Source organism: Helianthus annuus, chromosome 9 (assembly GCF_002127325.2).
Source record: "Helianthus annuus cultivar XRQ/B chromosome 9, HanXRQr2.0-SUNRISE, whole genome shotgun sequence".
Taxonomy (NCBI): Eukaryota; Viridiplantae; Streptophyta; class Magnoliopsida; order Asterales; family Asteraceae; genus Helianthus; species Helianthus annuus.
In genome coordinates this window covers 85335360-85353731 of record NC_035441.2, presented here as the reverse complement: position 1 = coordinate 85353731, position 18372 = coordinate 85335360, and the positions used below count along the sequence as shown (strand labels likewise).

The window sequence follows — 18372 nt, the reverse complement described above, 5'->3', positions numbered from 1 at the left end:
GGGAAGCGGGTAGTGAAACAAACTTACGGCTAATGTGTTGTCCTCTTTGCCAGCATGGTCGAGATTCAAGAGATCATCTCTTTTTCTCTTGTGTTTTTGCATCGCAGGTTTGGATGAATGTAAAGAATATGACTGATATGGACAATGTGAGTGGGTCGTGGGAGTCTATTTCGGAGTGGATGGCTCAGCACGCAAATTCAAGAACATTAGACCGAGTGGTATGCAAGTTGGTGGTAGCAGCTTCGGCTTATTTCATCTGGCAAGAGCGCAATAACCGGCTCTTCACCAGAACCCATTGTTCGGTTAATCAGGTTACCGAGAAGATTAAAAACACGGTCCGGCTTCGGTTGATGGATTTCAGGCTTCAAAGGCATGTGGATTACAATCGAGTTGTGACGAAGTGGCAGATCCCAGCAAGGGCGCTGAATGAAGACCCGGGTTAAGCATATCGATGGGGGGTTTTCTAGATAGATAGTTTGTAGCTGGTCGTGTTTTTGTTTCGGGTTGTTTTGTTTCTTTGGTTGTTGTGTTTGTGGGCTTTGTTTTGTCATGGTTGTCTTGGATTGTAGTGTGTGTCAGTGTTTTGGCACACCCTGTTCTTTTATTTGGTGATTTATAAAATTTACCGGGGTAACCCTTTACCCAAAAAAAAACTAAGATTCTTTTTAATGAGGTGCACTTAAAAAAAATAGTTAAAAAGTTGGGACTTGTATTAAGAATATTCTAAGTTAGGGATTATTATTGGCTAACTAAGAAAAAGTAGCATTATTAAATTCCAATTTGCCTTTTACTAAGACTATGGGGTATGGGGTTTGGGTTGGGGCGTAGGTTGGGGGAAAACGCCCAGGCCACCACCCCGGGTGGGCTTGGGTTGGAGCGTAGCCCTTGGGGTTTGGGTTTGAAGTCGGGCGTGGGGCGGGTCTAGCAAGCTGACATGGCGGGCTGTCAATGGCCAAACCAAACTAGCCGTTGGGGGCTATTTTAAAAAAAAAAAATTCCTTTATAAATACTTTACCATATTTAACATTTTTCTCACACAATATCAAATAACACAATCTTGCCATGAGTTCTTCAAGTTATAGTGAATCGTCATCATCATCTGACGATGGTGCGGACATATTTCTACAAACGATCGCGGCGGGGGTGAAAGCTATCGTGGAAGACGAAGACGATGAGGAAGAGACTCAACAACCTAAACGGAGGAGAAGGTACATCGCTCGTGAACGGCACACCGCTAACAATTTGTTGGTAAGCGATTACTTCTCAGCGGAACCTAAGTATGATGAAAAAATGTTTAGGCATCGTTTTCGTATGAGTAGAAACTTATTTTTAAGGATATCTAGAGATCTTGAGGAGAAGTATGTTTATTTCCAACAAAAACCGGATGTAACCGGGCAATTAGGATTTAGTACGTGACAAAAGGTCACGGCCGCACTTAGGCAGTTAGCGTATGGCAATAGTTCGGACATTATGGATGACTATTTAAAAATGTCTGCACGTGTAGCTAGAGAAAGTCTTCACAACTTTTGTTCGTGTATTCTAGAACTTTATAGGAAAAGATATTTGAGAAAGCGCTCGTTCAGTGACATGCAACAAAAATTGGAACATCACGCAGATTACCATGGGCTACCCGGGATGCTAGGTAGTTTGGATTGTATGAAATGGGCTTAGGAACTTTGTCCTACCCAATGGCAAGACGCTCACACGAGTGGATTTCACGGGATGTCAGCCATCATACTTGAAGCGGTTGCGTACCAAGATCTTTGGATATGGCATGCGTTCTTCAGTATACCAGGTTCACATAATGATATTATCATCATAAACCACTCACCCATTTTCAATGATCGGGTAAATGGTATAGGACCCAAAGGAACTTTCTTTGTAAACGGGGTTGAGTACGTGTATGGGTACTACCTAGTTGATGAGATTTACCCAGAGTGGGGGATTTTCGTAAAATCGTTCACAAGACACAGTACCACAGATCCAAAGAGATTAAAGTTTAACAGGGTCCAGATGGCTGCACGTAAAGACGTCGAGCGAGCATTTGGTGTTTTGAAGAAAAGGTAGCGAATATTGGCAATGCCTTGTCGACTATGGGACAAGGATCAGATTTGGCGGTCGTTGCCTACTATGATGACGATGACCCCCAACCAGGTAACGTAACAGACGAAGATAAAGCGGCAAATGAATTTTTGATGAAGTCAAGGGATATACATCACAACCTTCGATCTGATTTGGTGGATCATGTTTCAACAATTCCTGAGTTCGAAACCGACGAAGACGACGAAGAATGATAGTTTTTTATTTTAATAATTATTTTGTATGTTTATGTAGTTTTTAATGGTTATAAATATTTTGTATGTTTATGAAGATTTTAATTGTTATAAATATATATATTAAAAAAAAAACCTTATGTGGCTTGGCTCCCATACAAACAAAATGGGTTTGAGAATTGAGTTTTCAAATTACACGTGTCAACCCATGCCCCAAACCCCCGCCCCGCCATATACCCCACGGTCTAATAACAACTTTAACATACTACTATGTATTTAATTATCAAAAGCATATACTAATCTAAGCAAGTTTAGGTAATATGACAGGATCACCTAATCTCCGTACCCCTCTAAACCAGTGAAATATTCTAAAACTAATCGCATACCTGGAATATTCTAAAAACTAATCGCATATCTGAATACTCATCCAAACATTTCGAGTTTTTCCTTCAGGTTCTGGGGTTTTTTAACCAACCTTATAAAAAAACCCATATACTGTTTGACGATATAATGTTAACACAGTTTCAATTTTACGGGTCCAGGTAGAAACATGGTTCTTAATCTTGATTACAGCTTTGCTTGAAGAAGAATCGACGAGTATGGAGCAACATCATACGTATTCCCGATGCCAGTGACCCCCTCAGGGATAATATCATTGGGAGACTCGAGATTAGTGTCGACCTGTATCAAGATATATTTTAAATGTAAACACTTGTTTAAAATAAGACGAGCTTTCAGATTTTCGTTTAAACATTAAGCAAAACAATCATGAAAACTAACCACACGGAACCAGCATCGACCCTGAGGTGGTGAAGGTATTGGGACTTTAACAAAATAGTTGTGTGCATTGAAAGCCAAGTAGAGGTCCCCTTCATCGCTATCATGGAGCCTGTTTAAACAAGTTATCAATCCCCATATACCTCTCCGAATTTATGAGTATAATGCCTCTTTAAAAAATAAAGTTTATATGATCACGCATATGCGACTAGCAAAATATAAGTCAAGTCTTAAGATTTACTACAAGAAAACGTGTCATGGCTACCAACACTTTCAGTAATCAATTTGTCTTAATTATATTTTTGTAGGCACAAAACGTGTGGCACCTGCGGTAAATCTCACATACCCCGCCCACATGAGAGATACTGGTCTAAAATACCACCAAATAAGGCAGTGTGACCAACCGGTTAGCTAATAAATCTGTGAGCTTCTTATGGGAACAGTGGAAGATGTTTGTTGGCATGAGGGGCCGGATGTTACAAGAAGAGCTCTAGTTTTGACTTTCAAACGTCAACCTACTGCTTTGGGGATTAAGAATTTGACTTGGGTGTTACTAATTTTTACATATGCAGAATTAAGCCCATGTCACATTAATTAACATAAATTTAAGAAAAGAAGAATGTTATGTATAACACTTACGTGAACGCGATAAACTTGCTCTCATGGTTATCCCAGTTATCTTCATGCCATGTTATCTCTTTCTACAGTTGGAACAAGTGTGTGGTTAATTTCGTCACCAAAAATATAATTTTTTTTTTAAAAATGGTGCATAATAACAAACTTCAACGTATACATCATCATAAGAAGCTGAGGGATGAAACTTACATTGCCGATGAAATATTCTTGTCTGAATACTTGATGCTTTTGACGAAGCTTGATCACCTCAGCAAAGAATCGGAAGAGATCGTTCTTCCTTGCATCCAACTAACAGGTCAAAGTAAAAGTCAATGGTTCATGGTTAAAGAGTGGTAAGGGAGAGTCTAGGTGTTCTAAGGGACCCAAGTTCGATTCCTGCCCTCCCCATTATTTTCTGCGGCACCTGGTGATGATGGGAGACTAGGCGAATACGTGGAGATCGCTAGTTCGATCCTTGAACTGAGCGAGTTTTACCTAACCTCACCGCACTGTCGTGCCTTCGGGCGAGTGTTCACGGGCTTCGGCCCTAGGTGAGGGTTTTCCCCGGTTCGGAGGCGAGTGTATCCCGATGTGGTGAATTTCGCCAGTAGCCCATTTGAAGGATTCGTTGGCCGTTCTCAAACAAAAGGTTTCTATGATAAGGCATTATAAATAGAATACACACGTACTTACTTGTCCCCATTGGAAGTGATTTATGGCAGTATCATGTCCATAGCTATTGTTATTTCCATTGCGAGTATGACCATACTCATCTCCCATTAGCATCATTGGTACACCCTACCAGTAGCAATAACACCATTTAATTGCCACATTAAATTTTAAAATCATTTAATTTGTATTATATAACATATACAGCATGTATTATATAATACAAACAAAAGAACAATAAAAACTAAGATTTTGTTAAATGTTAAGTACTGAATGAGATACGAGGAAAATATATTTTCATGTATGACTTGTAACCTTAATTTGTAGAACAAGGCAAAAAAAAAAAAAAAAAAAAAAAGGAAACTAGATAGACTCAAATCATTATCAACGTCTTGGAGCAAGGGTTCCGAGTTGCAGTACATTTGCATCCCAGAAAATATGTCATGGAGCGTGGGTTCCGAGTGTCAAGAATTGTCGTTCATTCTCTAATGTCTTACCAAAATCCAAACTTCTCCTAGACGTCTTAAGAAAAACCTAACTACCAAAATATATTTCTACTATATGAATAAGAAATAGCCAAAAAAATAATGCCAGAAGAATCCTATTTTCAACCACTTCTACCTAATTCACCGGTCCCTCCCATACTGGCTCGTTTTCTATGTATAAGAGCTTCTGAATTTTATGTCGCAACATTTTCAAACCCAAACCTTAGAACCCCTGCATATTTTTACTTAATCAATGCGGAAGTCAAAGCCGAGCATAGGAGTCAAAATCTCAAGGCGCACTCCAAGAGAAAAAAAGGCAATAATAGGAAAATGAGAGAACATATGACAGGCATGGGTAACTTAAAAAATCAATACCACGCCGCAAATATGAGAATAAACCTAATGGAATTAGCAATTAGAATAATCGTAATAATACCGAAAACAATTCGGCTGAATCCACCATTCTCAAATCCACATCATCGTAACCATCAACGATACTCTTCTTTATTTTTTGACTTTCCATATTGGCTTTTGAATTTATATTGTCTTCGATTTGATGTTACTTGTTTCAATTTTGGTCACATTGTTGCAAATGTTGCAAGTGACTGTTTGTACCCCTTGCGTCTTGCAAAAAAAAAAAAAAAAAAAAAAAAAAAAAAAAAAACCTCTATTTCCAACCGGGATCACTTTTCCCTGATTGTATGAATGAACTGATGATTCACCTTGAGAAGTCATTTTCTATGTTACATGAGAGGGATTGTATTAATGGAATCATGACCTCAGTCTCGCCATTTGACCATTATGATTATGAGGGAACCCACATTTGACCATTATGATTATGAGAGAACCCACTTGGTATATAAACCCCACATTGGTTGCCCATACAACCGATGTGGGACAAGTCCCATACCTTGCAATGGTATTAGTCCATAACAATCGACCCTCCTTAAGGGCCAACGTTGGTCACGGCTGGCTCTTTCCAGGCCACCACTCCGAGCCTCGTTGGTCACGGCCACGTTGGTCACGGCTGGCTCTCTCCAGGCCAGCACTCCGTGGGCCACCACTCCGAGTTCTGGCTTTAATACCAATGTTACATACCAAACGAGAGAACTCAACTCAAACGACTAGTCTGGTAGGTGAGAGAACCCATTTGGTATATAAACCCCACATTGGTTGCCTATACAACCGATGTGTGACAAGTCTCATAACTTGCAACGGTATTAGTCCATAACAATCGACCCTCCTTAAGGGCCAACGTCCTCGTTGGTCACGGCTAGCTCTTTCCAGGCCACCACTCCGAGTCTCGTTGGTCATGGCCATGTTGGTCACGGCTAGCCCTCTCCAGGCCACCACTATGTAGGCCACCACTCCGAGTTCTGGCTCTAATACCAATGTTACATACCAAACAGGAGAACACAACCCAAAAGACTTGTCTGGTGGGTGAGACAGCCCATTTGGTATATAAACCCCACATTGGTTGCCCATACAACCGATGTGGGACAGACCCCTTCCTTGCAATGGTTTCGGTCCATAACATCTTAACATGCCCAAACCATCTCAATCTTCCCACCTTTATCTTATCCGAAATAGTAGCTACTCCTAACCTTTCTCTAAAATCCCCATTTCTTATCCGATCTAACCTTGTGTGCCCACACATCCAAAATAACATTCTCATTTCTGCTACCTCCATCTTGCGCGCTTGTGCTTTCTTAATGGACCAATAGTCTGTCCCATACAACATAGCAAGTCTAGTAGCAACCCTATAAAATTTCCCCGTTAATTTAGTAGGGAACCTTTTGTCGCACAAACCCCAGTGGCTGCTCTCCACCTACACCAACCAGCCCGGATGCGATGCGCTACATCTCTATCTATCTCCCCATCCCTTTGTACAAACGATCCTAAATACTTGAACTTAGTAACCTGTGGAATCCCTTGACCGTCAATGGTAATTTGAGTGGCGTCACCATCGCCCGCACTACTGAAATTACAATAAAGGTACTCAGTCCTTGAGCGACTAATTCTTAAACCTTTTCCCTCTAAAGCTGCTCGCCACTCCTCTAACCTCGCATTCAGGCTCTGTTTGCCACTAACACAATATCATCTGCAAAAAGCATACACCATGGGATTGTCTCTTGAATCGACCTAGACAACTCATCCAACACTATCGTGAAAAGAAACGAACCCAACACATACCCTTGGTGGAGTCCTACCTCAACAGGGAAGAAATCAGTATCCCTTACAGGCGCATGAACACTAGTTTCAAATCTAAAATACATATACTTCTCAGGAACCCCTAATCCTCCAAACTATCCCAAATTAATCTACGTGGCACACTATCATATGCTTTTTCAAGGTCAATCAACATATGTAGATCCCGCTTCTTCTCCGTATATTTTTCCATCGATCTTCTTACTTCTTAGGATGTGTATCACTTCTGTAGTTGACCGCCCTGGCATGAAACCAAACTGGTTTAACGTAACCTGGGTTTCTCTTCTAAATCTAGTCTCGATTACCCTCTCCCATAATTTCATAGTAAGACCTAGCAGCTTTATCCCTCTGTAATTCCCACAACATTGGACGCCTCCCTTGTTCAATCAAGGCACAATGACACTATTCCACTGATCTGGCATTTTTCCAGATCTGAAAATAAGGTTGAACAAACTAGTTGGCCATTTAACTCCTTCCAGTGCAATATTAAAAAAAAAAAAACTGAAATCCCGCTATTTAATGGCTACATACCCTGTAGCGACCTTCGACCTATACGCTACGCTATTCGCTATAGCAACCATAGCAACCACTATTGACAACTATGGTGTATGCATGTGTGCGTGCGTGTGTGTATGTATACAGAATAGGTAGCCTGGTACTGTTTATTTCCAGTACAATATTAATCTTATGAATAACAAGTAGTCTATTTAATCTCCTATTGATTCCTTCCATATACCGAGGAAGATCACTTTACTGAATCCAAATTGTAAGCCAATGTCCTCGGAGCACAAATTAATACAGATTTCGAACAGCATATTTCACGAACATGGTGTTCCTAAAGCACAACTCCACAATCTTTGATTGAACATATTTCAGTGTATCCAGTGAAATCGGTTACGGAAAAGGGATCCACACAACAAGGTTTGCATGGCTGACTGGAAACCCAATCTAATGAATAAGAAGTCAGCAGAACAGAAAAACAAATCTAGAACTTGCTAAGACAATCTAATGAAAAGCAACCACAGGTGGTGGTTGTGCTAACCATAGCTAACTAGCTAAGACACAAATGTGTGACTGGAAAAGAAGGTTCCAGCAATGTAGGGGTATGATTAGGGACAGCAAGGAAGCTGAGGACTATGGTAGCAGCCACCTAGTGTCTAGCGTTTCACGGAAACGATTCCAGGTAAGGAAGCAGAAATTAACAAAGGTTCCTCTGTCATATGGTTAAAAAGCATTCCAGAGACAGCCGACTAGAGTTTCAGCAAAGCCAGTGAGTCCAGTTAGGGTCCAGGTAATCATGGGGAAATGTATCTCATCAAATTTCTGTAGAGGATACAAGGTAACAAAACGAAACTAGGTCGCTATGGAAAGAAAACTATATATAGTCGCATCATTATCTAAACAAATATAACCCAAGCGCTATGCACAAGTACTTTGTGTAACATACCTGAGATACCATTAACGCCAAATGAAAATTCTTCATCTGCCGGAAACGTAGGGCTTTGATATTGACATCAGATGTTTCACCTGTGAAGTAAATTTAAAACAAAGAGAACTCAATACATATTAATAAATCTAGAGGTAGCGAAAAAGAGCATGCGTTGTGATTAGAACAGTTATATTATTTCAACGGTATTTTTTTTTTCATACAAGGATTGAAGAGATATAATGCATTTAACTTGGATAAACACATTTATAGTAAACGGGTCGAAAGTGCCACCTCAAGCTTATACCTTGGGCACCTACATATTTTAGATCAACATCGACTTTGCTTCCAATATAATTAGGCATTAGTCGAAGCTTTAAAACATTAAAAAAGATGGTTATGAGAGTTACCTTCACACCCACAATTCCAGCTAAGGTTATCATTGCTTCCATCATTGCCGTTTTCTCCATTAGCATCATTGTGCTAATAATAACATACAAGATGGTAGGTACATATATTCAAAATCAAAGAATGAAGACTAATTTAATCATAATACCTTGTTATTATACGACACCAAATCATATAGAGTAAATCCATCATGTGCTATAACAAAATTGATTCCATGGTATGGCTTGCGCTTGTTTACCTATAAGTAAGTGAAATTTAAATGTTGTTAGTCAATATCCAAAATATCCCTCCCGACAACAAAATTAGGGGTGTCAATCATGCAGAGTTGGCAGTTGAATCGTTGAACTCGAACACCAACCATAATGTTGGAGATCAGAAGATGAATTTGCATGAGAGTGTGATGGTGCAGCGGAATTATGAGTGGGGTTTGTGTTGTCATAAGCAATTGATCCAAATTGAATGTGCATGATGAAGATGATATCGTTGAACAAGTGCAGAGAATGGAATGGACAAATCTCAGAATGATTAAGAAATGTCTTGATAACCAACATTGTTGCCGGTAACAAGAATAAATACATATGAGTTTTGGCGGTTCGATTTGGCGGGTAACTGTCAAAGACAGTTATTTGAAATGTTTGCCCGCTTATCAACCGATTATTACATAAGCGTATCATTAACTAATCTAATACATATCATGTGCAATTCTACTTATAAGTTCGAATAATAATAGAACTAATAAACATAACTGAGTTTAATAAATCCAACACATAAATACATATAAAATTGTGTCCAAGACATAAAACCCAACCCGGACACACTTAAAATTGTGTACCCCGAACGATTCAAACGAGTTGACGTGTTGGGGATAGTTATACATGGGTCAAACAGGTCGCAAAAGGGTTGAAAGGTCAACCTGTTTCATTAATTGTGTTGACGGGTCGATCTGCTTTATAAACGGATTGACGGTCGACCTGTTAATTAAATGGGTTAAACAATCAACCTGACCCGTTTAACTAAACATGTCAACCCAAAAATTACCCGTAAATTAATTGGGTTAGATATGACAACACAAAACCTATCTTTGTGTCGTGTTACAGATTGTGCCATCCCTAGCAAAATAGAGGTGTTTGTGGGCCACAATTTAAATCTATCATTATTTTAACGATTTCCAACAGCAAAGAAATAATATTGGATAAAAACTTTGCTAGTAAGTGTTAGATAACAAATAGGCCTGTAAAATGTACAATGGACCCTAGGATTTTTAGGGTGTGTTCCCACTCCTATATATCTCCTTATATATTCTTGTGTATAATCTATACTATATAATAAAAGAAACCAACTTTGGGACACGTGTCATCATATTAGGCCATATCTTATAGATAATTATTATTTTAGTTTAATCTCTTTTAATTAATTATAGATAATTCTTCTGCTAAATATTATTTAGTTTAATTATTACTTTTATATTTATCTATTTACTTCAAATTCAAACTTAGTTATCTAATTTGTTATTAGAGTAAATTACGATTTTGACCCCTGTGGTTATATCACTTTTACCCTTTTAGCCCCAAAAGAAATTTTTTAACATCTGAGCCCTCAACGTCTATTTTTCTAACCCTTTTGGACCCCAACACCTTTTTTTCTAACCCTTTTGGCCCCTAAAAGTAAATGGATGGGGTTAGTGTTATGGGCTAAAAGGGTTAGAAAAAAAAACACATTGGGGCTCAGATGTTAAAAGATTCATTTTTTGGCTAAAAGGGTAAAAGTGATATAACAACAGGGGCCAAAATCGTAATTTACTCTTGATATTAACTATATATTTAAACGTTTTGTTTAGTTTGGTATCAAATAGATTTTACGAAACATAAAATAAAATTAACTAATATTATTTATCATTTCTACATTTACAAGTTTTAAATAAAAGGTTAAATTTAAAATATTATTCTAAAATTTAAATTGTTAATTTAAGATATTTTAAAATAAAACAAATTATTTATCACGAAAACCAAACTTTGTATTAATATATGAAATAGTTTTATTTTCATTACTAAAAAAATTATATATTTTTTATTATTTAGTATAGAAATTTACATTTATTCAACCTATGTAATAAATGAGGTTTTTTAAAGATGTATTATTTTATTATTTGGTAAAAAATATTACATTATTCAACCCGTGTAATACACATGGTTTTAAAGATATAACTTTTTTATTTGGTATATAAAATTAAATTTATTCAACCCGTACAATTTGGTTCTTATAGATATAACTTTTTATTATTTAATATATAAAATTATATTTATTCAACCCGTGCAATAAAGGAGGTTTTTAAAGATATATTGTTTTATTATTTACTATATAAAATTCATTTATTCGACCCGTGTATTACACGGGGTTATAACCTAGTACTATACATTTGAAAACACATTGGCATCTGTAATTACAGTAAGAAACAAGTTGCACTCATTTTGCCACATTGAAAAATGCATTTATATATATGGATGGACGAAGAATATTTGAAAGTCAAAAATAGCTACCAAATGAAGAACTTACTTTGTATAAATCAGCAGAACCAGCAACTCGAGTTGCAAATCTTCCCTTCATACCAATGTCACCCTATACTTTGATCAAATACATTAAAAAGACGAATATAACCCCTGGCCTTGAGCAAAACCTGTAAAAGATTAGTAAAAGGATCATGGCTTTGTAGGTTAATGTGTTCACTTACTTTTATAAATCTTCTTATATCATCACGATACATCCCATTCCATTCGGCCCACCTGCAAATTAAAAACAAGATTGTTTTACTAATAGACCAAAGTTACATATTAGGAATTCAAAAGGGGCCGTCCAATACAATATAAGTCTTCTTACCTGTCCCAGTTTGGAAACTTTCCAACAAGATATAGACCTCCACAATCCCATGGTTCAGAAATAATTTTACACCTGGACAGTGTACTATCTTTTGCTATGGCCTGCTCATTTTATTTTATTAGAAAAGAAAATATAATCAATTTCATAAGTATAAGAAACCAATGAAACAATAACTATTAATTTTTAGTCTTTTTTGCCAAAATAATGGAGTTTCTAAGATACCCTAATAAGTGGAGGAGCATCAAGGGGAGAACCATCTGTTCCCCGACAAAGAACACTTGCAAGGTCAAAGCGGAATCCGTCCACATGATACTCGGTGACCCTAATTAATTAATTTAAATACTTCCACATCAAAAATCCATTATGCTGCATTCATAAATTCATAAAAACAATACATGTATGTTAAACAAGAAGCAGCAAGTAATTAAAAAAACAGAAACTGTACCAGTGCCTTAGGCTGTCAAGTATCAGTTCCATGACAACAGGGTGATTACAGTTCAACGTGTTACCTGCTCAGCGTTATGAAAATAATTGGCGATAAGATAAAAATTTTAATTGTAAATTTTCCAAGTAATACAGTTGATTAATTTTGCTAAAAAAATAAGAAAAAGTATAAGCAGCAAGTAATATAATATTAAAAAGTATATGAACTCAAGAATGATGTGGAGGATGAAATTACCACAGCCTGAGAAGTTCAATAATTGGCCATTATCATCAACCATGTAATATGTCTATAAATAAAAAGTTGCACAACATCAGTTTTGTTGTAAATAAGATATTACAAACTTAAAATTAGAGTTAGTTACTGTTTTCGTCCCTGTGGTTTGTCAAAAATCACTATTTCAATCCATTAGTTTAAAAATTGCGATTTCAGTCCCTGTGGTTTCACTTTCGTAACCATTTCAATCCATTTATTCTGTAAGTACAGGGACTGAAATGGTTACGAAAGTGAAACCACAGGGACTGAAATCGCAATTTTTAAACTAATGGACTGAAATAGTGATCTTTGACAAAACCACGAGGACGAAAACAGTAATTAACTCCTTAAAATTATTAAGTTGTCGCCATAAATAGATTAAGGGTCATATGATAGATACTATGTTGCATACCTTGTTGTCTATGCCACGGAATGAAGTGGTATATGGGTGCTTATCATCAGCCTCATTAGTATGGTTGTAAACAACATCCAAGATGACCTGTAGTGTTGGATAATTTCCATAAACGGACTTAAATTGTTAGTGCGCAAATTAGTTGCATTATCAGAATTCACTAAACAGAAATGTAATACCTCAATTCCTGCAAGGTGCAAAGCTTTAACCATTTCTTTGAACTCTTGGGAAGCAACGATAGGCCCTCCGCCATCACTAGCATAACGAGCCATTGGGGCAAAGAAATTTATTGTTGAATAGCCCCATGTGTTGACCTTCACAGTAAATATATCAAATTTTTGGGTTAATATTAGTTTAAATTTTCAAATTCCATATACTATAAATATGCTATTTTGTCACACCAACCAACTTTGGCCCCTTAACTTTGACATTAACCAACTTTAGCCCCTCAACTTTAACAATGACATGTTTAGCCCCTTAACTACGTCAAACAACTTTAGCCCCTCAAATTTAATAATAAACAACTTTAGCCCCTCAACTAAAACATCAAACAACTTCAACTCTCGCGATTTGCTTACTTTTATCTACGTTTCGAGCCCGCTGCGGAGCATGGGGTAACCCACTAGTTTCAGGTATAATATCAAGAAAGGGGTAAATGGTATAAAGAAATAGAAAACCTTCAAAAAATAAACATTGATCAGTGTACCATGTGATCTCTAGGATTTGGGTGCCTTTGGAATTCAAATTCATCAAACTCAAAGACCGGAAGCAATTCCACTGCATTGACCCCAAGCTCCAAAAGATGTGGTATCTTAACATCATAAAATTATTGGATAAAATAATATGAAAAAGATCAGCTTATGATAGAAATTTAAAAGGTCAACGTAAAGATTTGTGACACTACCTTATCAATTACACCATCGTAACTGCCACGTATGCTTTGTTCCAATCCACTAGATTTATCAGCGGTAAAAGCCCGGACATTCATTTCGTAAATTACAAGGTCCTTCTGCACATCAGCAACAATTGTAATAAGACTACAAAAGAAGTCAACATTATGAAAAAAGAATATAAAAAAGAAAAATGGTATATAAATATATAATAAGATATAAATGTGCTTTTTACCTCTGGTATGTTTGGTTGGGCATAATTGTCTCCCCAATCAAATGGCAAGCTACTAAAGTCGTAAGTACCAGAAAGTTTAGAAAACCTATCCGTCGGATCACCAAAAATCCGGCGACCTTCTATTAATTTTGCGTAAGGATCTATAAGAACAACACTGCTGTCAAATCGATGCCCTTGATGCCAATTTTGAGGACCATCGATTTTGTAACCATAAATCACATTGCTTCGAGGTAGTTCCTACAATAGTGGTTCTCATTTTGTTAATGAGTTGATACCTTTGAAACAAATAAAATTCTAGAATCAAATTGTAATTACCTGAACACATATATGCCATATATCTCCGGTTTTGTTTGCAATTGGGTCCAATTTCAACTCGATCATTTCATCATTTGAAGATGCATCGATTTCCCTAAAATATATTTCCATATCAAATGAGTTTTTACTGATGAACGAAGAAATAAATCCAACTTTACAAATACTCTGAGAACACTCTCACCTATCTGGAAGTGACAAACAAAGTGTAACTGAAGTTGCATGCTTTGAAAAAAGAGCAAAGTTGATTCCGTTATCGGTTTCCAAGACTCCAAGAGGATTTGGTAGGCCAGGAATGCTTTTCAATGATGGAGCTGTTTCTGACATTACTGCAGCTTCATCCTGAAATAAAATATAAAATATTCAAAAACATTCTTATTATATATAAATTTACATGCATACCTAATGACAAGTACCTCAATCACAATCTCTTCTGCATGCTTACTGATCGCGTAAGCAGACTTACGGTTCATTTGTTCTGATCCTTTGACCTGAGCCAAGAGCTTATCATGTGTTTCATGGTAATAAACGAATAAAACAAATCGTATCGGTGAAGGGAGATTGAGCCGAAGGAATACCTTACCAGAATATCCACTCACAAAACTTTTACCTGATGCGTTTCTACTCCAAATTACTCTGTTTGTAAATACATAAAAATATAAACTAAAACTCTTCCACCCATTCTTAAGTCGGAAATATAAGCGAATAGGCGATAAAAGTAAGGAATTCAAAAAAAAAGACATAATAAAAGATACTACAGTGTATAGCTCAAAAAAAGGTTAAGAATCAAATTTCAGTTAGTATCTTTTGGATCAGGAGCTAAATTCCAAAGCATTCCAAATTCAAATCAGCAAAAGCATAAACTAACAGAAACTTGGGAGCTACATAAACTAGTTTCATGTCAAACAACACTTCATCATCATCATCTTACTCAGTATATCCCACCAATAGCAAAGCTAAGGTAGGGTCTGAGGAGGGTGAGATGTAGACAGTCTTACCTCTACCCCTAGGAATAGAGAGGCTGCTTCCAATGAGACCCCGGCTCAGTAGTAGTTTTGCATCAAGCCTTGGACATAAGGCACATAACACTCAGCAATTGACAGAAACGCCAATTAGTGCATGTACCCCTTGTCTTTCGGCTATCAACGCCTGATGCCTGATTAACCATCCCCTCTTTTAACGTTATTTTCACGAAATTAGTAAAATAACATTAACATTAGTGCAATTAGGAATTTACATATACCTAGTACGAAATTTGAAATAAAGAATGAAATCGATACAATACCCCATGGAAGCAGTGGCGGGAAGGTGGAGGGAACGACTGACATTGCTCCATTTTAATGATGAATCACAGAAAGATGAATTGGTAGCGTTAAGAATCATGATGTTCGTCACGGAAAGAATCGATTCATCTAGACGAAAAGTGAAAGTGAGTGTGTGTTTGTTGTTGAGTTGAATATGAAGATTTGGGAGTGATCCAAGAGGAGGAGGTAGTGGTGGTGGTGGTTTCAGAATTACGAGAACGGCATAGAAGCGGGACGACGTCTCCTTTATGTCTGCCACGTGACGTTTGTGACTCTACGTGCTTTTTAGTTATCTTTTTGGTGTCATCTTCCTTATTTCCTTTAATAATTTAATCTTTAATCTATACTATATATTATAATATAATATAATATAATATAATATAATATAATGCATGGGTTAAAGCTTTTAAAAAAAATTCCTTTTAATTTATAAACACATTTCTAAAATGAGAAAATTAGTCTTTTAAACAATAATTATATTTTAGTCTCTCATCTTATTACACTTAAATCCCTGAATTTTAAATAATTATGAGTAATTAGTTACACTTTTCTCTCTTCACAACAAACTTATAATTCTTTTACGTAATCTTTCCATATCTTATAAACTATAATGTTTTAAAAAAAATCTAGAAGCACCATGACGACCTACTCATTTTTTATCGACGTTTTGATAGTTGTCTTGGTCAGTATTGACGTATGGATTAAAAGGTACAAGTAGATGATGCCTTATGTACAAGTGATTAAAGTCCAACGTACTTAGTCATAATTCCAGAATGTTTAATACCTATAAAATGTCAAGTGATTACATACCTTCAATATAATCCTCTCATCTAGATTACACTTACGGGGGCAATCCTGACCCAAATGCATATACATGGGTCATTTTGGATCATTTTCTAATTACAATGGGTCCGTTTGGGCTTCAATGTCATAAATTATAGGTCCAACAGGTCATTTTAAAACAAGGGAAGTATGTTCCACGGGTCAATTAGGGTTTAGAAGTAAAAAGAAATGGGTGGAACGGGATAGAAGAAAACAAAAGTGGGTTAGATGCGCTTGTGTTCTAGGCTTCTAGCTTCTAGGGTTTTTTCTTGGGCTTTTCTTCAATCTTGATAGAGAATCTTCGAATCATCTTCAATCATTATTGTGAATTTTTATGATAGGAATATGAGATCTCATATATCTGTGAAACGTCATCCTAAAATCATCTTCAACTTCTTCGACGATTGAGAATCTGGTGAGTTTTTATCTTAAAAAAAAAGCCTTCGTTGGGGTTGTTGTGGCTAAATTCCTAGAACCCATGGCTGTTATGGGTAATCGGGTGATTGAATTGAATAGGCAACCGATGAACTGTATGTGTTTAATGTTTATTAGAAGAGAGTGACGGGGAAGCAAAGTTGAAGATTTGATAGGTTACTAGTTAGTGTTTCAGGATTCGCATAAAATTTTTTAGACAATATTGTAAAGAGGATACAAATAGCTTGTGGTGAAAGGTTATTTGATCCATTCATAATACTAGTAGAACGTGGATTTTCATTCCGGTAAGAATTTCTCAACCGGTCCGTGGAAACAAGTGGCAAACATCCATACGGAATTGAGCTCGTTGGGTATAAATCTGGTGGAACTCTTTCGAGGTTATGTAGCGAACAAGAGTGGCATAAGGTTTTGGCTCGATTGCTGGGCTTTGGACATTCCTCTGGCAGTCCAGTTCCAGCTCTGTTTGGGCTGGAACTGTCACACCCCAACCGATGGCGGAAACATCGGGATGAGACGAACAAATTGCTCAAAACATCATAATACTATGTGACAATATAATTTAAATTCAATTTCATAGCAATACTAAAAATGTCATACAAAATTCAAATAAGAACAACAGTGTTTCAAATATAACAACAAAATAAATGTTTCTTCTAGGTGTGTTTCTAAGTCCACCTAAATCTCCTTTCTTCACTTAGCATCATCTCGTCTATCAACCTGCAACATGTATTAAAATACGATCAACAAAAAGTTGGCGAGTATACAAGTTTTCATACATAGCATACTATAGAATAAAAATGTTTAACGCACTCATATCCAACATGAATAACAATACGCAAGTTACTAATATGCTGAAACGGTGTAACCATATGTTCAAACCCAAGTATACAACGCAAATTTGCCTATCCCAAGAGCGTAGCGGTAGGTTAACATGTTTAACTTAACAATACCCCAAGACTACTGGGCGGTGCGTTAATCCTATAGCGCTATAATTGTTAAGGTAGGCTTATACAAAGTTAATGAGCATATAGACACGAAAAGTTTACATGGCATATGAGATTAACCAGCATCAAATCGTTCCATGTTTAAATGTGGATAGAGTGTGATTCAAATAAGTTTCAAGTTTTACGTGTTTTGTATAAAATACATGTTGTACCCAAAGTGTTTAAAAGTAAAATGGGATCGAGTATACTCACGTTGGTTGCGTTGAGATTTCTTGTAAGATAACGCACGAGTAAATGAATAAGGATTTGAGAACTTGGAACAATGTGGGTTATCCTAAAACAAGAGTTTGGAATGCGCTCAATAAAATGGAAAAACTTAATAATAAAATTAATCATATTTTATATTTATACGTTGGGTACGACCTTGTGACACCAGGATATCCTAGATCAAATAGACCCGGGTCGGATCGGAGTTCGTCACCACTTATAAGGTTAGGGGGTTTTCCCGACCATATACCGTTACGTATATATAAGATTATTTTATAAGATTCCGACATCATTTATTGGGTATTTTATAATAGTTTAA

General features: G+C 36.7%; 1 protein-coding gene across 1 annotated transcript; it reads right to left on the bottom strand.

The window, feature by feature from the left end:
- Positions 1-2528: 2528 nt before the first annotated feature.
- LOC110877859 (isoamylase 3, chloroplastic) lies at positions 2529-15906 on the bottom strand. The gene is made up of 24 exons (XM_022126081.2): positions 15567-15906; positions 14860-14917; positions 14698-14772; positions 14466-14623; positions 14285-14378; positions 13970-14206; positions 13749-13853; positions 13551-13655; positions 13024-13158; positions 12845-12931; positions 12415-12466; positions 12181-12244; positions 11958-12057; positions 11736-11836; positions 11590-11641; positions 11415-11477; positions 9010-9099; positions 8864-8936; positions 8475-8554; positions 4359-4463; positions 3876-3974; positions 3690-3751; positions 3054-3162; positions 2529-2954 (listed from the first exon to the last, which is right to left on the bottom strand). The coding sequence occupies exons 1-24, from the start codon at positions 15662-15664 to the stop codon at positions 2841-2843; spliced, it is 2316 nt and encodes a 771-aa protein (XP_021981773.1). The 5' UTR covers positions 15665-15906; the 3' UTR covers positions 2529-2840.
- Positions 15907-18372: the final 2466 nt, after the last annotated feature.